The sequence below is a fragment of the Clytia hemisphaerica genome, unplaced genomic scaffold (genome assembly GCF_902728285.1).
Source record: "Clytia hemisphaerica strain Z4C2 unplaced genomic scaffold, Clytia hemisphaerica genome assembly, whole genome shotgun sequence".
NCBI lineage: Eukaryota > Metazoa > Cnidaria > Hydrozoa > Leptothecata > Clytiidae > Clytia > Clytia hemisphaerica.
Window position 1 is genome coordinate 481,831 of NW_027104573.1, and position 14,659 is coordinate 496,489.

Consider the following 14,659-nt stretch of genomic DNA (forward strand, 5'->3'; position numbering starts at 1 on the left):
GCTAAAATAAATTCTCGGCAAAATTAAAAATTTTCAGGATTTTTGCTGCCCGTTAAAATAAGTTCATGTCAAAATTTCCTCAAGGTAAGACACTCCCCAAAATTAGTTTGCAAAGAGTTTAATTCTTACGTTTTAGGGTATCTAATGCATTTTGACGTTAAGTTTTATGAAAATAAATTTTTTAGTTAGAAATGAAAGTGTATTGGTCGAATAGCATTGGGATTTGTAATCAAAAGACTTTGGAAAGAAATACCCATGGCGTGTGTTGAAAGGGAAAAGAAAAGATTTGTGAGTATGAAAAAATCTAATCTCTCGCTTACCAGACCTCTTATATAGAACGCGGTCTCGTATTTTTACGTGTAAAATATGAAATACGGCATTTATCGCTTGTCTAATAGCCAATCAGATTGCTTATATTTTTCAAGTTGACGATAACATTTATTATTGTGTCATTTTGTAAAGAACTGAAACTTATTAATTGTTTAAGGAGAAATGTTAGATAAGCCTTTTTTATTCGTTTTTCTTTGCTAATCAACAAATTTCTTTCACTAAAATCTGCTCAAAGAATCTGTAATTATATAGGCATAATGGAGTAGAAAATTCTATCAAGAGGAAACTTGGAAGATCAACAGCTTGAACCTGTGCTGGTAATTGACAGAGCAAGTATCGCAATTTATCACTGAACCTGAATTGATAAGAGAATTCAATACACAGTTTGGCCATGACCTTGCATCAATCATAATCTCTGGATATACATAATTTCTGAAAGGATATTAACAATGTTACCTGTTTTTCTACATTCTTTTTCACTACCACAACTATTACAAATACCTTGAATTACAAAGCTCGCTTCAAAAATGTGTCTCTCTCCTTCTGACAATTTCTTGAAAATGTCACTTCCAAAAATCTCTTGGAACTCTGCGTTACAATCTCTTCTCTTAAATGTATCACAATTCCCAATGATTCTTGACCATAACGGTTCTCTAACTTCGTCCAGCAGTCGAAAAGCATTACTTTTAATGTTATTATGATCTTCGAACGGAATTTCCATTGACCCACTTATTTTAAGCAAATTAAAAAATTCACTTGATTCTTCAAATAACATTTTATCTTTAACTTCTGGAAGAAGCAGGTAACATATTTCAAGAAAACAATCAACAGCGCAAGAAAAGGTACGTCCACTGGTCGTTCTGCTTGAATTTCGGAAATGCGCAACACTCAATGTAGTGTCTAAATCAATTAAATTATCCTCTTCCTCCATGACTTGTAAAAAATTCAAATTTCTTTTAACAGCAGAAGTAAATAGTTCAAAAATTTCAATTCAGGTTCAGTTTCAATAATAATTTCTGGTACTTGAACAGTTTGAACGTCTGGAACAAACTGAAGGTGACAGTGTTTAAACCCAGTCTGAATGTCTAAGACAGATCTGGACAGTTTGAATGTCTAAGACTGTAATCCGAAAATAAAATCAATCTGAATGTCTAAGACAGGAGACAAATTGTATAATTTGACTGTCAGCAAATTCACTGATTTATATCTCAATTTTTTGAAAAAAGTGAATGCAATTCCAGTGCCGTAGGAAGCATTTCCATATGGGGGGGGGGTGAAGTTTAGTGACACCGCGAGGGCCAACCATGGTTTGGCCCGAGGGGGGAAATTTTGAAAATTTGAGCTCTAGATTGCTTGAAAATGCACTCAATTGTGACAATTATGACAAATTAAAAAAGAAAAACTTTGCATTTTGCAAAATAACCATTTTTGAAAAAATTATTGGGGGGGGGGGCATAGCCCCCCCTTGCCCCCCCCCAGTTGCTACGGCACTGCAATTCGACTGCTGGACTATTGCTCGAGAGCTTTCAGGACAGCTTTTGAAAATCAAGATGGCCTAACTCATCGAAAATGTGCATAGAATTACCTGCGTTTGAAAACTTAATCCACAAATTAACGCACAACAGAAAAAAACAAAAAACTCAAAAAAACCCCTACGCTCGCAAGCTCGCTACGGGCGGCAATCATTTAAAATTATTTTATTTTCAAAATCAGAGAGTTTCGAGCCGTCATGACCATATTTTATGCGTTGTTCATCCAGTTTCTATTTTAAATAATCATGCTCTAAGGTCTTCATGATTACAAATCATAAATCAGACTAAGAGATGCTTTAAGATTTAAGGCCTGTAATTTGAGATTATTTTTGGGCTCGTGGCGTAATAAGGGCCGGCGTTAAATTAGGGCTGGGGTAAAAAGGACCGATAAGGTATATATTTTGCGTGAAGCTATGATGCTAACTCGAAAAAAGGTTTTGTGAAAAAGAAATTCAAGTTAGCTAGCTCGAAAAAGTTTTTTCGAAAAATGAAATTCGAGTTAATTTTAACTCGAAAAATATTTTTTGAAAATAAAAAATCGAGTCGAGTCGAGTGACGTCATAATTTGCACTTTTATGACGTCATAATTTAGCTAACTCGAAAATTCCTAACTCGAAAAACACTAACTCGAAGTTTTCTAACTCGAAGATTCCGGGCCTCCCTCTCTCTCTCTACTATGTACAGCGTAGGCATTGAACGGTCTAAATAAACACTTGCTTAACCTCGCTACTATCCTTTTCAGTCGGCCGCGAAGAAAGATTTATGATTGTTCGGCGCCCCATTCTTAAATTTGATAATATTCAGCGCATCAAAGTGCCCATTCGACCGTGGAATGTAAACAAATGGTAGACCCAGTTGCCAAGATTTTTTATTGCTGTGATTTTTGATGTGTTTGAATGGTCTGACGCTGTTATGGTAAAGTTTGTTCATAGAAGTTTGAATTCCATACGAACAGTAACTGTTTTGATGATCTTTTAACTTTTTTCTTTTTCTACAGTACATTTACATTTTAATACTTCAAAAACAAAGTCTGATGTCTGAAATCTAGTTCAGTTCAATTCAACAATGGGTTGTGCACTTTTTGTTGGCTGTCGGGCTTTAAAATAAATGGAATAAAGAGTTTAATCTTAAATCTGATTGAGCTTTTAGTTTTGTGTTTTTTGTGCTATATGCAACAGTCAGGATTAACCGCCTAAATAGGAACAAATTTTTCGATTTCACAAATATTCCTATCTAGGATATTAGGTACTTATCTAGGAATAATTTTTATTCTAAGATTAGAATATTTTAGAAATTTTTATTTTACACTAAAACTAAAAAAAGTCGCATGTATCAATTATCATCTATGTTAATGGTGGTAAAAAAAATTCTCTCTTACACCGGGTTTTCGCGTGTCCGGTGTTCGTTAAGTCCGGTTCGTCGACAGGGTCCTGGATATCCAGACCGTAAAACTATTTCACCGTCTAGTTTTTTTTAATATTTTGTCTCTGGTTTACTGTCTGGTCCCAAGTAACTCGTCTGCAGGGATATCTGTCCCTGCATATGCGAGTGTCTCTAATTAGTCAGTACGCGCCCAGTCAATGAGCAGAATTTTCGCGGGGTTTGTGATATTTTTTGATGCGCGCGCATAATTTATGGAAAAAGCTGACCAATTGCAAAAAAAGATAAACAAATGAAAATGAAAACGCAGGTTCATTTCTAAACAAAATGGCCGCTGGAAAAGAGCCTTTATAAATGTGGCTGATGTTTTGATGTAGCTTAAAGTAGTTTTGAAAGTTTTTTGACTTTGTAAGAGAGGTTTTATAGTAAGTTAATTATGTGTGTCTGACTGGGTTTACAAAGTTTTGATAGTCTGTCAACAAGGGTTCACTCACAGGCAGTATCAAACAAACTGTACCCAATTTTTTTAGTTGCACCAGACTCTAAAATTTTAGAAACTTTGTATATATGTTGAGGTAAGAGTGTTTTTTTCTGACATTTTGAGTCTGGATACCCAGGCTATTACCGACCCTGTGCAAATGAGTTAGTAGAACGTGTAAGGCAAAATGCGCGAAAATTAACAAATTTCAACTTTAAAATGAAAATGGCATAAAACAAAGACCAATGGCATTTTCATTTTCTCTTTACAAGATTCTTTAGCCTTTTTAAAAGATTTTTGTCTACGGGTTAAAATTTTGATCTGTGCATTTTTTTATAAATCAAGTGTAACATTTTCCACTCTGTTAGCGACTCCAGCAGAAGTCATGCAACTTTCGTTGACGTCAAACGAAATGTTTCATTTTTCGTAAACTTTGAACCCTTCGAACTTTTTTTCTATGTATATATGCTAAAGCGTTCCGGTTTGTACTAAATGAAAGCCCGTGATCTTAGCTTTCCAGCGGTGTATAACACTGTGGACACGAGTTAGACGGCAAATTGGTAAAATGCCGAACCAACAATGACCTTTTCAATCCAAACCAACATGGTTTCAGAAGTGGGAGATCCTGCCTTAGTCAGCTTCTCGAGCAACACGACCTCATTCTTGACATATTAGATGAGGGTTTGAATGCAGATGTTGTTTACCTTGATTTCTCAAAGGCTTCGACAAAGTCGATCATGCAGTTGTACTTGGGAAATTAAAGCAATTGGGTATATCCGGACCAATCCACAGATGGATTGAATCATTCCTTACTGAAAGATATCAAACAGTAATAGTAAATGGTGTCAAGTCCAAAGCCCAGAAAGTAATTTCAGGAGTCCCTCAAGGCAGTGTATTGGGACCTCTTATATTTCTAATATTGATTGGTGACATTGATGAAAAAGTACTGTACTGTATATTGAAATCATTTGCTGATGATACACGTGCCACCAAATCAATCAAAAACACAAAGGATGTTGAAATTCTTCAAAAAGAACTAGAAAAAGTCTATGACTGGACTGAAGAAAACAACATGAAACTAAATGACACAAAGTTTGAACTTCTACGCTATGGTCCAGATGAAGAAATAAAAAACCAAACTCACTACAAATCCCCTTCAGGAGAAAATATCGAAAGGAAGAAATTTGTGAAGGACCTGGGAGTACTAATGTCAGATGATGCTGTCTTTACACATCAAATAAATTCAGTCATTGAGAAAGCAAAAAACTTGATTTCCTGGATTCTGCGGACTTTCTCTTCGCGTTTACCCCAACTAATGATTACTCTTTACAAATCATTGGTTATTCCAGTCATTGAATATTGCTCAGTCCTATGGAGTCCAAGTGCTGTCAGTTCTACCCAAAGATTAGAAGAAATCCAAAAATCATTTCTCAAAAGAATAACTGGCACTCCAAAAAACTATTGGGATTGTTTGAAAAAGCTAAAACTTTACTCACTTCAAAGAAGAAGGGAGAGATATCGGATCCTGTATACATGGAAAATAGCTGAAAATCTGGTTCCAAACATCAGCAATAAATTTCAATTCAAGGAACTCCCAAGATTGGGAAGGATGTGTGTTCGCACCCATGGTTCAAAACTACATGATAGCACGCTTGTTGTGCAAGGTGCTAAATTATTCAATTCAATGCCCAAGAGTATTAGAGATATGAAGAATGTTACAGTCGAAAAGTTCAAAAACTCTCTAGACAGACACCTCAGTTCGATCCCAGACGAGCCACAGATTCATGGTTACACAGGGTGCAGGAGAGCCGACTCTAACTCCATTCTTGACATGAAAACTGTTTAGCTGCTGACATCCTTCCTTATTCAGGTTTGATGGATGCAGCATTGTGGTGTGAAGCAGAAAGTTTCTTGCCAGAGCATGAAGCTCGAAGACAACCAAAAGTAACCAAAAGTAAGTAACGTTTTGCAACATTTTGAAAATTGTTTGCCGACGGGAGAAAAAAAATTGCAACTATCAATGAACAAATGTGTCTGGAAACGGAGGAAAATGTATTTGAAAGCTGAAACTTTGTATGTTTATCAGAAAGCGGGTGAGGAATTCAAAAATCACATTCGCTTGATGGCCTATAGGATTGGTAAGGAGCCTCCAACCGAAACATGGGTCTTTAGAAGCTTGTCAAAAAGTTTCAAGAAACTGGTACAACGAACTGAAGCCAATTCGGGAGGACCGATTACTGTTACAACAGAAGAAGATAGTGATCTTTTGGAGGAGATGATGTGTCCCCAGGAAGAAGCCCCAGGAACATCACATAGAAGCCCCAAGAAATTGCCTCCTTGATTGGGATAAGAAGTAACTCTGTTAAAACGTTTGGTAAAATGACGAGGATACAAAGAGTTCAAACAAATGAAAACGCCTCGTTTGAGTAAAGTCACGTCAGTGAAGAACAGAACGTGCTGGGAGACTTGCAGACCGGTTTGGACGGAATCCGCAACCCATTGAAAAGTGCGCTTTTAAAAAGATGAAAAAGATTTCGCTGGAGGTCCCTCTCCATCATCCGAATGATTGGGTACATAATGACGGCTGAATATCAATAATTTTACCATAAAAGAGAAATGATTGAAAGTTGGTTCAAAAGGTGGTTGTATCAAATTATTTTATATTTAGACATTAGTAATAATTGTGATACCATGGAGAAATCTGTTGTAAATCTGTTGTTTTTGAATAATTGTACGAACCATCAAGTTCACAAACAAGAAAGAATTCTAATTGACGTGTCAGTTTTGAACAAGTCAATTTTGACCTCTTTTTTTATAAAAGCTTATAACTTTACAAAAAATTTGTTTCAGACATCGGATTTTCAGGAGTGCCCTGAAATAAGTTAAAGTTTACCCATACAAAATTTAAAGTCAATAGCACAATTAGCGCTCTATGTCAAAATTTGAAAGTTATGGAAAATTTTTTTGGACCACCCGGTATGTTCTTTTTTCGACGTGATTTGCATATAATTATTAGAACAGAAAGAAACGCCAACTTGTCAAAGATTTGTTTAAAGCCACCTTATTTTTTGTTGAGTATCGCCTAATTTTATCCAAAAACTACGCATTTCAACATTAATTTTAAAATCTCTTTATGTTAAGTATCCCCCGGGGCTCAATGTTGAAAGGGAAATAAGCGGCGAAACCGCCCTCGTAGTTTAATCCCGGGATTGAAAAAACCTGGAGAAAACCTTTTCCGTACATATAATGTAGCTAAGGAATTTTAAAACACTGCATTTAAAGTGACATAAGATGGCGGAGAAGTAGTGATTGGAGGTTTTTGTAATTAGACAGCATGACAAAGGTTTGTTATATTTTAGCATAACAAAGACACTCAGGAGGTAAGGTAAATTGCGTTTTGACTGCTTTTAACCATTTTTCTAATAGAGAATAACTTCAAACTTGACTTCACTGCCTGAGAAGGAGTGGTGGTCGAGGTCTACGGAATCGAAATCGAACACATCGAACACAATTAACAAGGATTTCTCGGTTCGATTGTTTGATGTGGTTTAGTAATTGAACAGCTATGGTTCAATTAGTTTGATGAAATTTGATTAGTTCGATTGTTCGATGGTTCAACTGACATCGTCTGGATCTCTGGAATATAGATTACTGTATGTCCTCCTTGCACCTCGCTCTCCAGATGCAAACTCAGAGCATCAAACACAAACAGTTTATTACCTGAATTATAATATAGAGATTATGGGGTTTTCTGTTTTAAAAGTGATATCTATGTTCATATATTATTCATTCTGCCATGATTTACCATGGGATAGTGGGGTTCTGCTTCTTGACATTCAATTTTTTTGCACATAGTACCAAAAGTGTTCCGCATCCTTGCGAGACATGTACACGCAAATTAATCAACCTTTTGTCACGCTGCGCGCCGTCATTTAAATTCATTTTTTAGAGTAATATAACACAAATTTAAAATGGCTGATGAAATTCAGAATGTTATGGAAATTACCAAAGAAGAAGAAGAGCAAAAAAGCAAAAATGAAAGTGATGAAAATAAACCAAAGCTTTCACGTCATGAGAGTTTGAAAGAATTTCTTGTAATGACGGATGAAAAAGGAGATAAAATAACTTTGGAGGATACTGGAATCGATGATTTGATTTCCAAAGAAACAGCTGAACTAACAGATAATGAACGAATGTTTCTATATGAAAAAGCAATGTCTTTTCGTGGCCTGGGAAGTAACAATCATGCTTTATTATGCTTTCTTGGTTGCCTGAAAGGCTTGAAACCATCCTCAAAATCGAAATTTACAATGTTACCTCAATGTATGACTCATATTTCCGAGATTTACGCAACAGCTGGTGACTACCAAAGAGCTGTTGAATTTATGCAAGGAACAAAACTTTATTATGAGACTGCTATTATTGAATCTGGTCTACAAGTAGATAAATATAAAGAATTGTCCAGTGAGAATTATTCTCCTTTGGACTTTGACCCTTGTTTAGATGAAGCAAAGAGAGCAAATGAGTATGAACGTTTAGCAAACTCATGTTTAGAGCAACAAAAATTTCAACTAGCTTTAGAATATTGTGGTAAAGCGACTAAATTAAGACAGAAGGCTTATGGAGATGAACATCCGTTGACAATCAAGAGTTTAGATTTGTTTACCTTGATCTATGCTGAAATGGGGAAAAGTCAATATTCCGAAGCAATGAATAAGGTTGGAGATATTGTGAAACAGTATAAGATTGAATCGGAACAAGCTCAAAAGAAAGCTGTCCAGGTATGAAACTTTGTTTGTCTATAAAATTGTATTTTTTATACAATACACCTTTTCGACCGTAGCCGCCAATTGCCGCGCGGGAATTTTTTTGGCCGTTTCACAACCCTAAAACACCACCTTCGCACCTAAAGACAATAGAAAAAAGTGTCAAAAAAGGATTAGGTCAAGTTTAGGGTGGTAAATTAAATAATAAAGTGGCAGGCACCTGACCGCGCGACTACGGTTGGTTGAATAATTGAATCTGCTACATGTTTCAATATCTTACCACTTTCTGTTTATTTTGTTTGTGCAAATTATATGGTATCAAAGCAAAAACTACCCAAAAAATCTAATTCGAAATCATTGTATCTTATTGACTGGTAAATTGTTATGAAGATAAATATTTTTTAATTTTTCACATTTTCTAAACAGGCTGATGCCTCAAGTGAGAAGGATAATAATGAAACAACAAAGAAAACTGAAGACAGGTAAGCCTAGCCTGGTTAAGCAAGCCAGTTTTTACAAGGTCAAGATACGACTGAAGCAATATAGCATTATCGGCGCTTTAATGATTTTTATGATGTACGAAATTTTAAATTTGCCCTCAGTCACAACTTACCATCAGCAGATTTTACCAAGTGACTGAATCAATCTGGATTAGATTTCTAGGCTAAGGAAGCCCAGGGGTACTGAAGCAAGTATAGTGCACCTGTGAGCGACAAGGGTAGTTTTTAACCTTCTCAAGTCTGAAGTGATATTTCCCACTTTTGAGTTCTTTAAAGGGTATTATACAAAAACAATGAAAATTATGAATCTCTTAAATCTTTCGGAAATTTTCTTTCAAATTTAGTTTTTGTGTATCTGCAAATTGAGAACATTAACTTAAAAATCCTATTAACTGGTTTCAGTATATTCTTTTCTAGCAACCAAGTTGCTAAGACTCGAGTCCTGAAATTTGTCATTTTTTTCATTTTCTCATAAAGTAAAAGCTTTTTAAATAATCTAAGACAAACGATAGCCCTTCACCCAATAAAGTATAAATATGGTAATAATATCAGGGGTGGTCCGAGCAGATTTTTCGGAAAATGAACTAGAGTGCTAAGCAACCCTGACCCGAAAAGTAGAGTTGCTTAAAAAAAAAGTGTACATATATCTTGTAAATCTGGAAAGGTCTGTATTGGCTTTTGTTTTAGCTCATCTTGATAATTGTTGTAAATTTCAGGTGTCTATTTTTGACACGATATTTTACGATGTCATAATGCTGTGATTATTACGAGAATAAAATAAAGTAATAAAATCTTAACACACCATCGAATTTCTGAAAGTTGGAGTTTTTAATTTCGGAAATAAATATCGGATTTTGATGAAGGCTTGGGGACATGAGAAGTTTTTTTCGCGTTTGTGCAATGCAACATGCTCCGTCCCAACAACCTGAAACGCTTTCTCGTTTCTCCACCCCATTTTTCTTATCAGCGTGTCTTTTGGGTATTTCCCTCACTTTTTGTCCCATGAAACAAAAAAAGAAACCACTTTTTTCTTGTGTGGGTGGGATGGAGCATGCTGCATTGCACCAACGCGAAAAAGACTTCTCGTGTCCCCAAGCCTTAAGACAATTCTTCTGAATATTTTATTTTACAATTTTAGTGATGATTCTACTGCTGCTGGGGACATTAATCTAGATGGAACGAAAGGAGATCAAGATAAGGACAATGACGAAAATAACATCGAAACTAATGATCAAAATGAAAAAACAGATGGCAATAAAAAACAACAAGTACATTTTGAAGAAAACCCAACTAACCAGGACAACACAGAGCAACATACCCCTGAAATTAGTTTGTTAAACGAAATCACACCTAAAATGTTTTTCATAGTTTTCCTCATTTCATCTTTATCGGCTGTCTTCGCAACAGTGTCATGGTGTATTTATACTGATTCTACGATATGCCCGACTCGAGGTTACTTTTATGCTAAAGCGAAGTACCTGTATTACTATTACTGGGTGACTACGGACCCTGATGTTAATTTATATTGATCGTGGTGTAGGACGGTCATAAATACATGTCTTTAGTTTTTGAAACCTTTAGATGTTATTGACTTTTGGGACTATTTTTTGGGAATATTTCCGATTTTCTATAAAATTGATTGTTTCAGAGTCCAAAAATGTTTTTAAAACATTTTCTTGGTATTTTGGCCATCGAAGTCTTATGTTCTTTTATAGTTTGTTTTTAGTTTGTTCTTAGTTTTTTCTTACAAGGGAAACTTGTAATGAGATTTCTCCAGGGAGATTTGCATCAGTATCGAGTAACCCGCACCCTGTCAATCAAATAAATACCCTACCAATCTATTTTTAGTCAGACCAACTTATATCTAAGTAAGAATGTGTTAAAGAACTGTTTACTCTGTAAAAAGGAATACATGAATCTTTTTTTACCTCCGTAAGTCCCAGGTACGGCCGCAAAAACACCAAATTAGAAAAAACAGTCTCTCGTAGGGTACCTTTTTGGTGGAATTTGAGAAACTTTGAGAAAATTTTGGAATTTCAGTCCTTTCACGGTCACTTTTTCCAAAAAACGAGTCCCCATAGGGTCCATTTTTTGAACTTTAGCGGGACACCCTCGTCTGTCAGCAAGGGTAGCCTCCCTCCCACGGCTGTCATTTATACCAGGATCCTGACATTAAACAAGCTAGAGATTTTGAAACGAAGGTCAAGGATATCGAGGTGTTCAAGTGCTTTTAAGCCACATTAAAGGATTAATACGGCCAGGGCCTTATTAAAAGTGCGGGCGGGTTAGCTCATGTACGGGGCAAAAAAAATTCCCACGAGAATCTCATTCTTATCGTATAGTGTTGAAAGTTAAAGGTGTCGATTTTTACGATTTTATGATTTAAATATTTATTAAAATTTAATTTATTTTATTCGTAATGATAATTTTTAATATTAATTGATTTTAGCAGTCAGGTATAAATGGGTGTTACTTTTCAAAATATGTTTCAATTTTCAAACTTCAATACATATGCACAAGAGCAGAACGAAGTAATTCACCCCTCGCTGAATATACAGAATTTATTTCTTCTCGTCTCGATTATTTCGTGCAATTTTGAAAAAAAGCGAAATAATATTTTTTTCATCCCATTTAGTTGAGAAATCCTAGCTTACTTTATTTTTGCTGTTGACAATATTTATTATTAACGTCTGATATACGAGGGTCAGAAATTTGGCTACCTATTTGGGTACTAGAAAAATGGGGAATCAGCGCGGAAAATATTGTAATTTGCACACACGAGGGAATTTTAGATTTAGAAATCCAGAAAATATCAATAAATATACTCCAGGTACCAAAATTGACTTAAAATAATGGAGTTCTTAAACTGGAATTAACGGGGGATTCACCCTGTTCGCCCTGGGTTGACTCGGATCCATGATGCTTTGCGGCTTTGAAAATTAAAACAATTAAAACGCTGAGTCTGACGAAGAATGTCAAGTTTTCGTGTTTTTCAATATCTTATGCTATTTTATATTGGTGGAAAATATTATCATATAAATTTAAGGCTTGGGAGACACGAGAAGTTTTTTCTGCGTTGGTGCAATGCAAGATGCTCCATCCCACCAACCTGAAACGCTTTCTCGTGTCTTTGGGTATTTCCCTCACTTTTTGTCCCATGAAACAAAAAAAAGAAACCATAAGACCGCACTTTTTTCTTGTGTTGGTGGGATGGAGCATGTTGATTTGAAAAAAAAACTTCTCATGTCACCGAGCCTTTAGACCGCATTCCTCTCTCTCTCTATATCACCTCAGGATCTGTTAATGCACGTTTACCTTGACTTTTTATTTCCCTCTAACGATTTAGCAGCGTAAAGTCAGGCCGTGACAACGATTTTTTCGGCTTTCCATTCCGGTCTGTAAGTTTTTTTAGGTAGCGAATTGGGTAACCAACGTTTTCAACTGACCCGATATACGATGTGTAGATTTTTTTAAATTGTTTTATTTATGGAAATTTGATTTAGGAAACTTTTTATAAGGAAAATCTCTCTTTAAAGCATCTTTGATATTTTCGAAATATTTTTACTATAGTTTGATTTTTTTTTCAATTAATTAGCCATTCGATGAGTAATGATATTTTGAAAATTAAATTAAACAAGATTTAAACATATTTCTTATGGTATCGCCTCAATTAATTGAGCCCGGAAACTATGTAATGCAACTTTTTTCGCGAGTCTGCGTTTTAAAATATTTTTTTGGGAACGAGCATGAAATCAGACGAATACGAGGATATTTCCAAAACTTCACGTGGATTTATTTTCATGATTCAACAATCTCATGCGATTTTACGAAAAGGGATTGAATTCAATTGCTAAAAAGGCATCTTTTAATCTAATCTTACACAAGCGCTCATATTGAAACCAACACTTTCTTCATTTTCATTTGCAGGGGTCACACTCGGCATACAATCATACAATATCATACAATTTAATCTTTTTATCAAAATTGGCATAAAATAGCATAAAATATAAGGTCTTGGCATACTGAGCATAAAATTTGACCAAAAAGCCAGGAATTTTTCCTAAGGCAAGAAACTTTGTAGATCGACATAAAACCAATTCACTGAACTTAGTTCTAGGTCCAATCTTTTATCTAGGAATAGATTTTTATTGTAAAATTTATTTGGTGATGAGCTTTATATTTGCTCAAAATATTTATTAATTTTTCTATATGGGTTTTTGCAAAAGGTTTTAAGAATTTTGTCAGCAAAAAGATTCCAGACTGATTATTTCATAGTCATAGAATTTCAGAAAGGTTTCTTCCTGCAAAGTACATTTCGTTTCGCAAAAAGAAGATTTTTAAGGTTAATTTAGACTAACAAGTAGCCTAGAGGCTTGAAAGTCAAGCATAAAGTGTAATGAGAATTTGTGCATTTATTATCAATAATCGAAAGTAGCCAGCGAGGCAATCCTTTTTAAGGGCTCTGACCATAGTGAAAAATCAATTTCAGAATTTGAAGATAAAACCTTACAGTGGATGTCCCCTAGAACGGAGGTCAAAAATGAAATCGCTCTGGTGACTTCAAAAATAGATGAATCTAAAATGGTTTTCCTCCAAAACAAACTTCAGCCTCTCTATTTTCCTTCCCAAGAGAGTTTTTTCAAACATTTTTAAGTCAGACACATTTTTTGTTGACTCAAAGTTTAGTCACTTTTTCTCAATGGCCCCTAGAACGGAGGTTTAGAATTTTAGCAATTTCTCATGATCTACGGTAGATATCAAAATGAAATTTTTACTGTAGTTTTGAATTGTGATTTCGAATATGATGAGGTTAAGTTAATTCGGTAAAATTTTTACTAACATACTAATGGTCGTTAGAATGGAGGTTTGTGGCCCCTAGAATGGAGGTTTTGTTGAAAGGAACCAAACCCTGAAGGAACTAAAGAGAAGTAAAAAACAGAAATTATTGACATTTTTCTCATTGGTTGATAAAATGTAATAGCTGATTGTAATGAAAGTTGTCAATTTTTCTGAAAGATCTTATGATTTTGTATGATACAAATTTAAAATTGGAAATTCCAAAATTTAATAAAACCGATTCCTTACATAATGACGTCATTATCTATATTTAAAGAATTTTTTTCCAAATAAAATATGAAATTCAGCTATGGAGTATAATAAACTTTATGACGAAAGCTCAAGTCAATCATCATTTTAGTCTGCTACAACAAGATTTATGTTTCAGTTTTAACAGTCTTATCTAGCTGTACCTAGACCTTTTGAAAAAACCTTTTTGGACCTACCTCCGGGTGCCCCGGCGGAGGTCCTATAAATTAACCCATGTCCGTTCGTTCGTCCGTTCGTTCGTCCGTCCGTCCGTCTGTTACCAGCTTTTCTCAGGATTGGCTCATTAGTTTTTTCTGATTTTTTGCACAATGATGCAAAATCGCAATGCCCAGAACGTGACTAACGTGACGGAGCCCGATTTTTGAGAAAAAATTTATTTTGGCAAATTTGGGCCAAAAACTACCTAAAAATAGGGTTTTTTGGACTTTGTGCAAAATCCTGTCATTACTTTTTTCTGATTTTTTGTACAAAGATGGAGGGCAAGATTCTCTAAAGAATGGCTGAAGTGGTTTTTCCCGGAAAATTCTTTTTCGCCTTAAAAAACGGATTTTCGTATTTTGGGGAAAT

General features: G+C 35.1%; 1 protein-coding gene across 1 annotated transcript; it reads left to right on the top strand.

Moving 5' to 3' along the window:
* Window positions 1–7,673: 7,673 nt before the first annotated feature.
* Window positions 7,674–10,931, top strand: LOC136823498 (rho-associated protein kinase 1-like). The gene is made up of 3 exons (XM_067079687.1): window positions 7,674–8,501; window positions 8,913–8,968; window positions 10,125–10,931. The coding sequence occupies exons 1-3, from the start codon at window positions 7,692–7,694 to the stop codon at window positions 10,513–10,515; spliced, it is 1,257 nt and encodes a 418-aa protein (XP_066935788.1). The 5' UTR covers window positions 7,674–7,691; the 3' UTR covers window positions 10,516–10,931.
* The last annotated feature ends 3,728 nt before the right edge of the window (window positions 10,932–14,659 follow it).

Excerpts from the sequence above, each read along its gene's own strand:
- LOC136823498 (XM_067079687.1), top strand. The coding sequence starts at position 7,692 with ATGGCTGATGAAATTCAGAATGTTATGGAAATTACCAAAGAAGAAGAA. Across the intron at positions 8,502-8,912 it reads CTCAAAAGAAAGCTGTCCAG|GCTGATGCCTCAAGTGAGAA; the intron begins GTATGAAACTTT and ends TTTTCTAAACAG. Across the intron at positions 8,969-10,124 it reads ACAAAGAAAACTGAAGACAG|TGATGATTCTACTGCTGCTG; the intron begins GTAAGCCTAGCC and ends TTACAATTTTAG.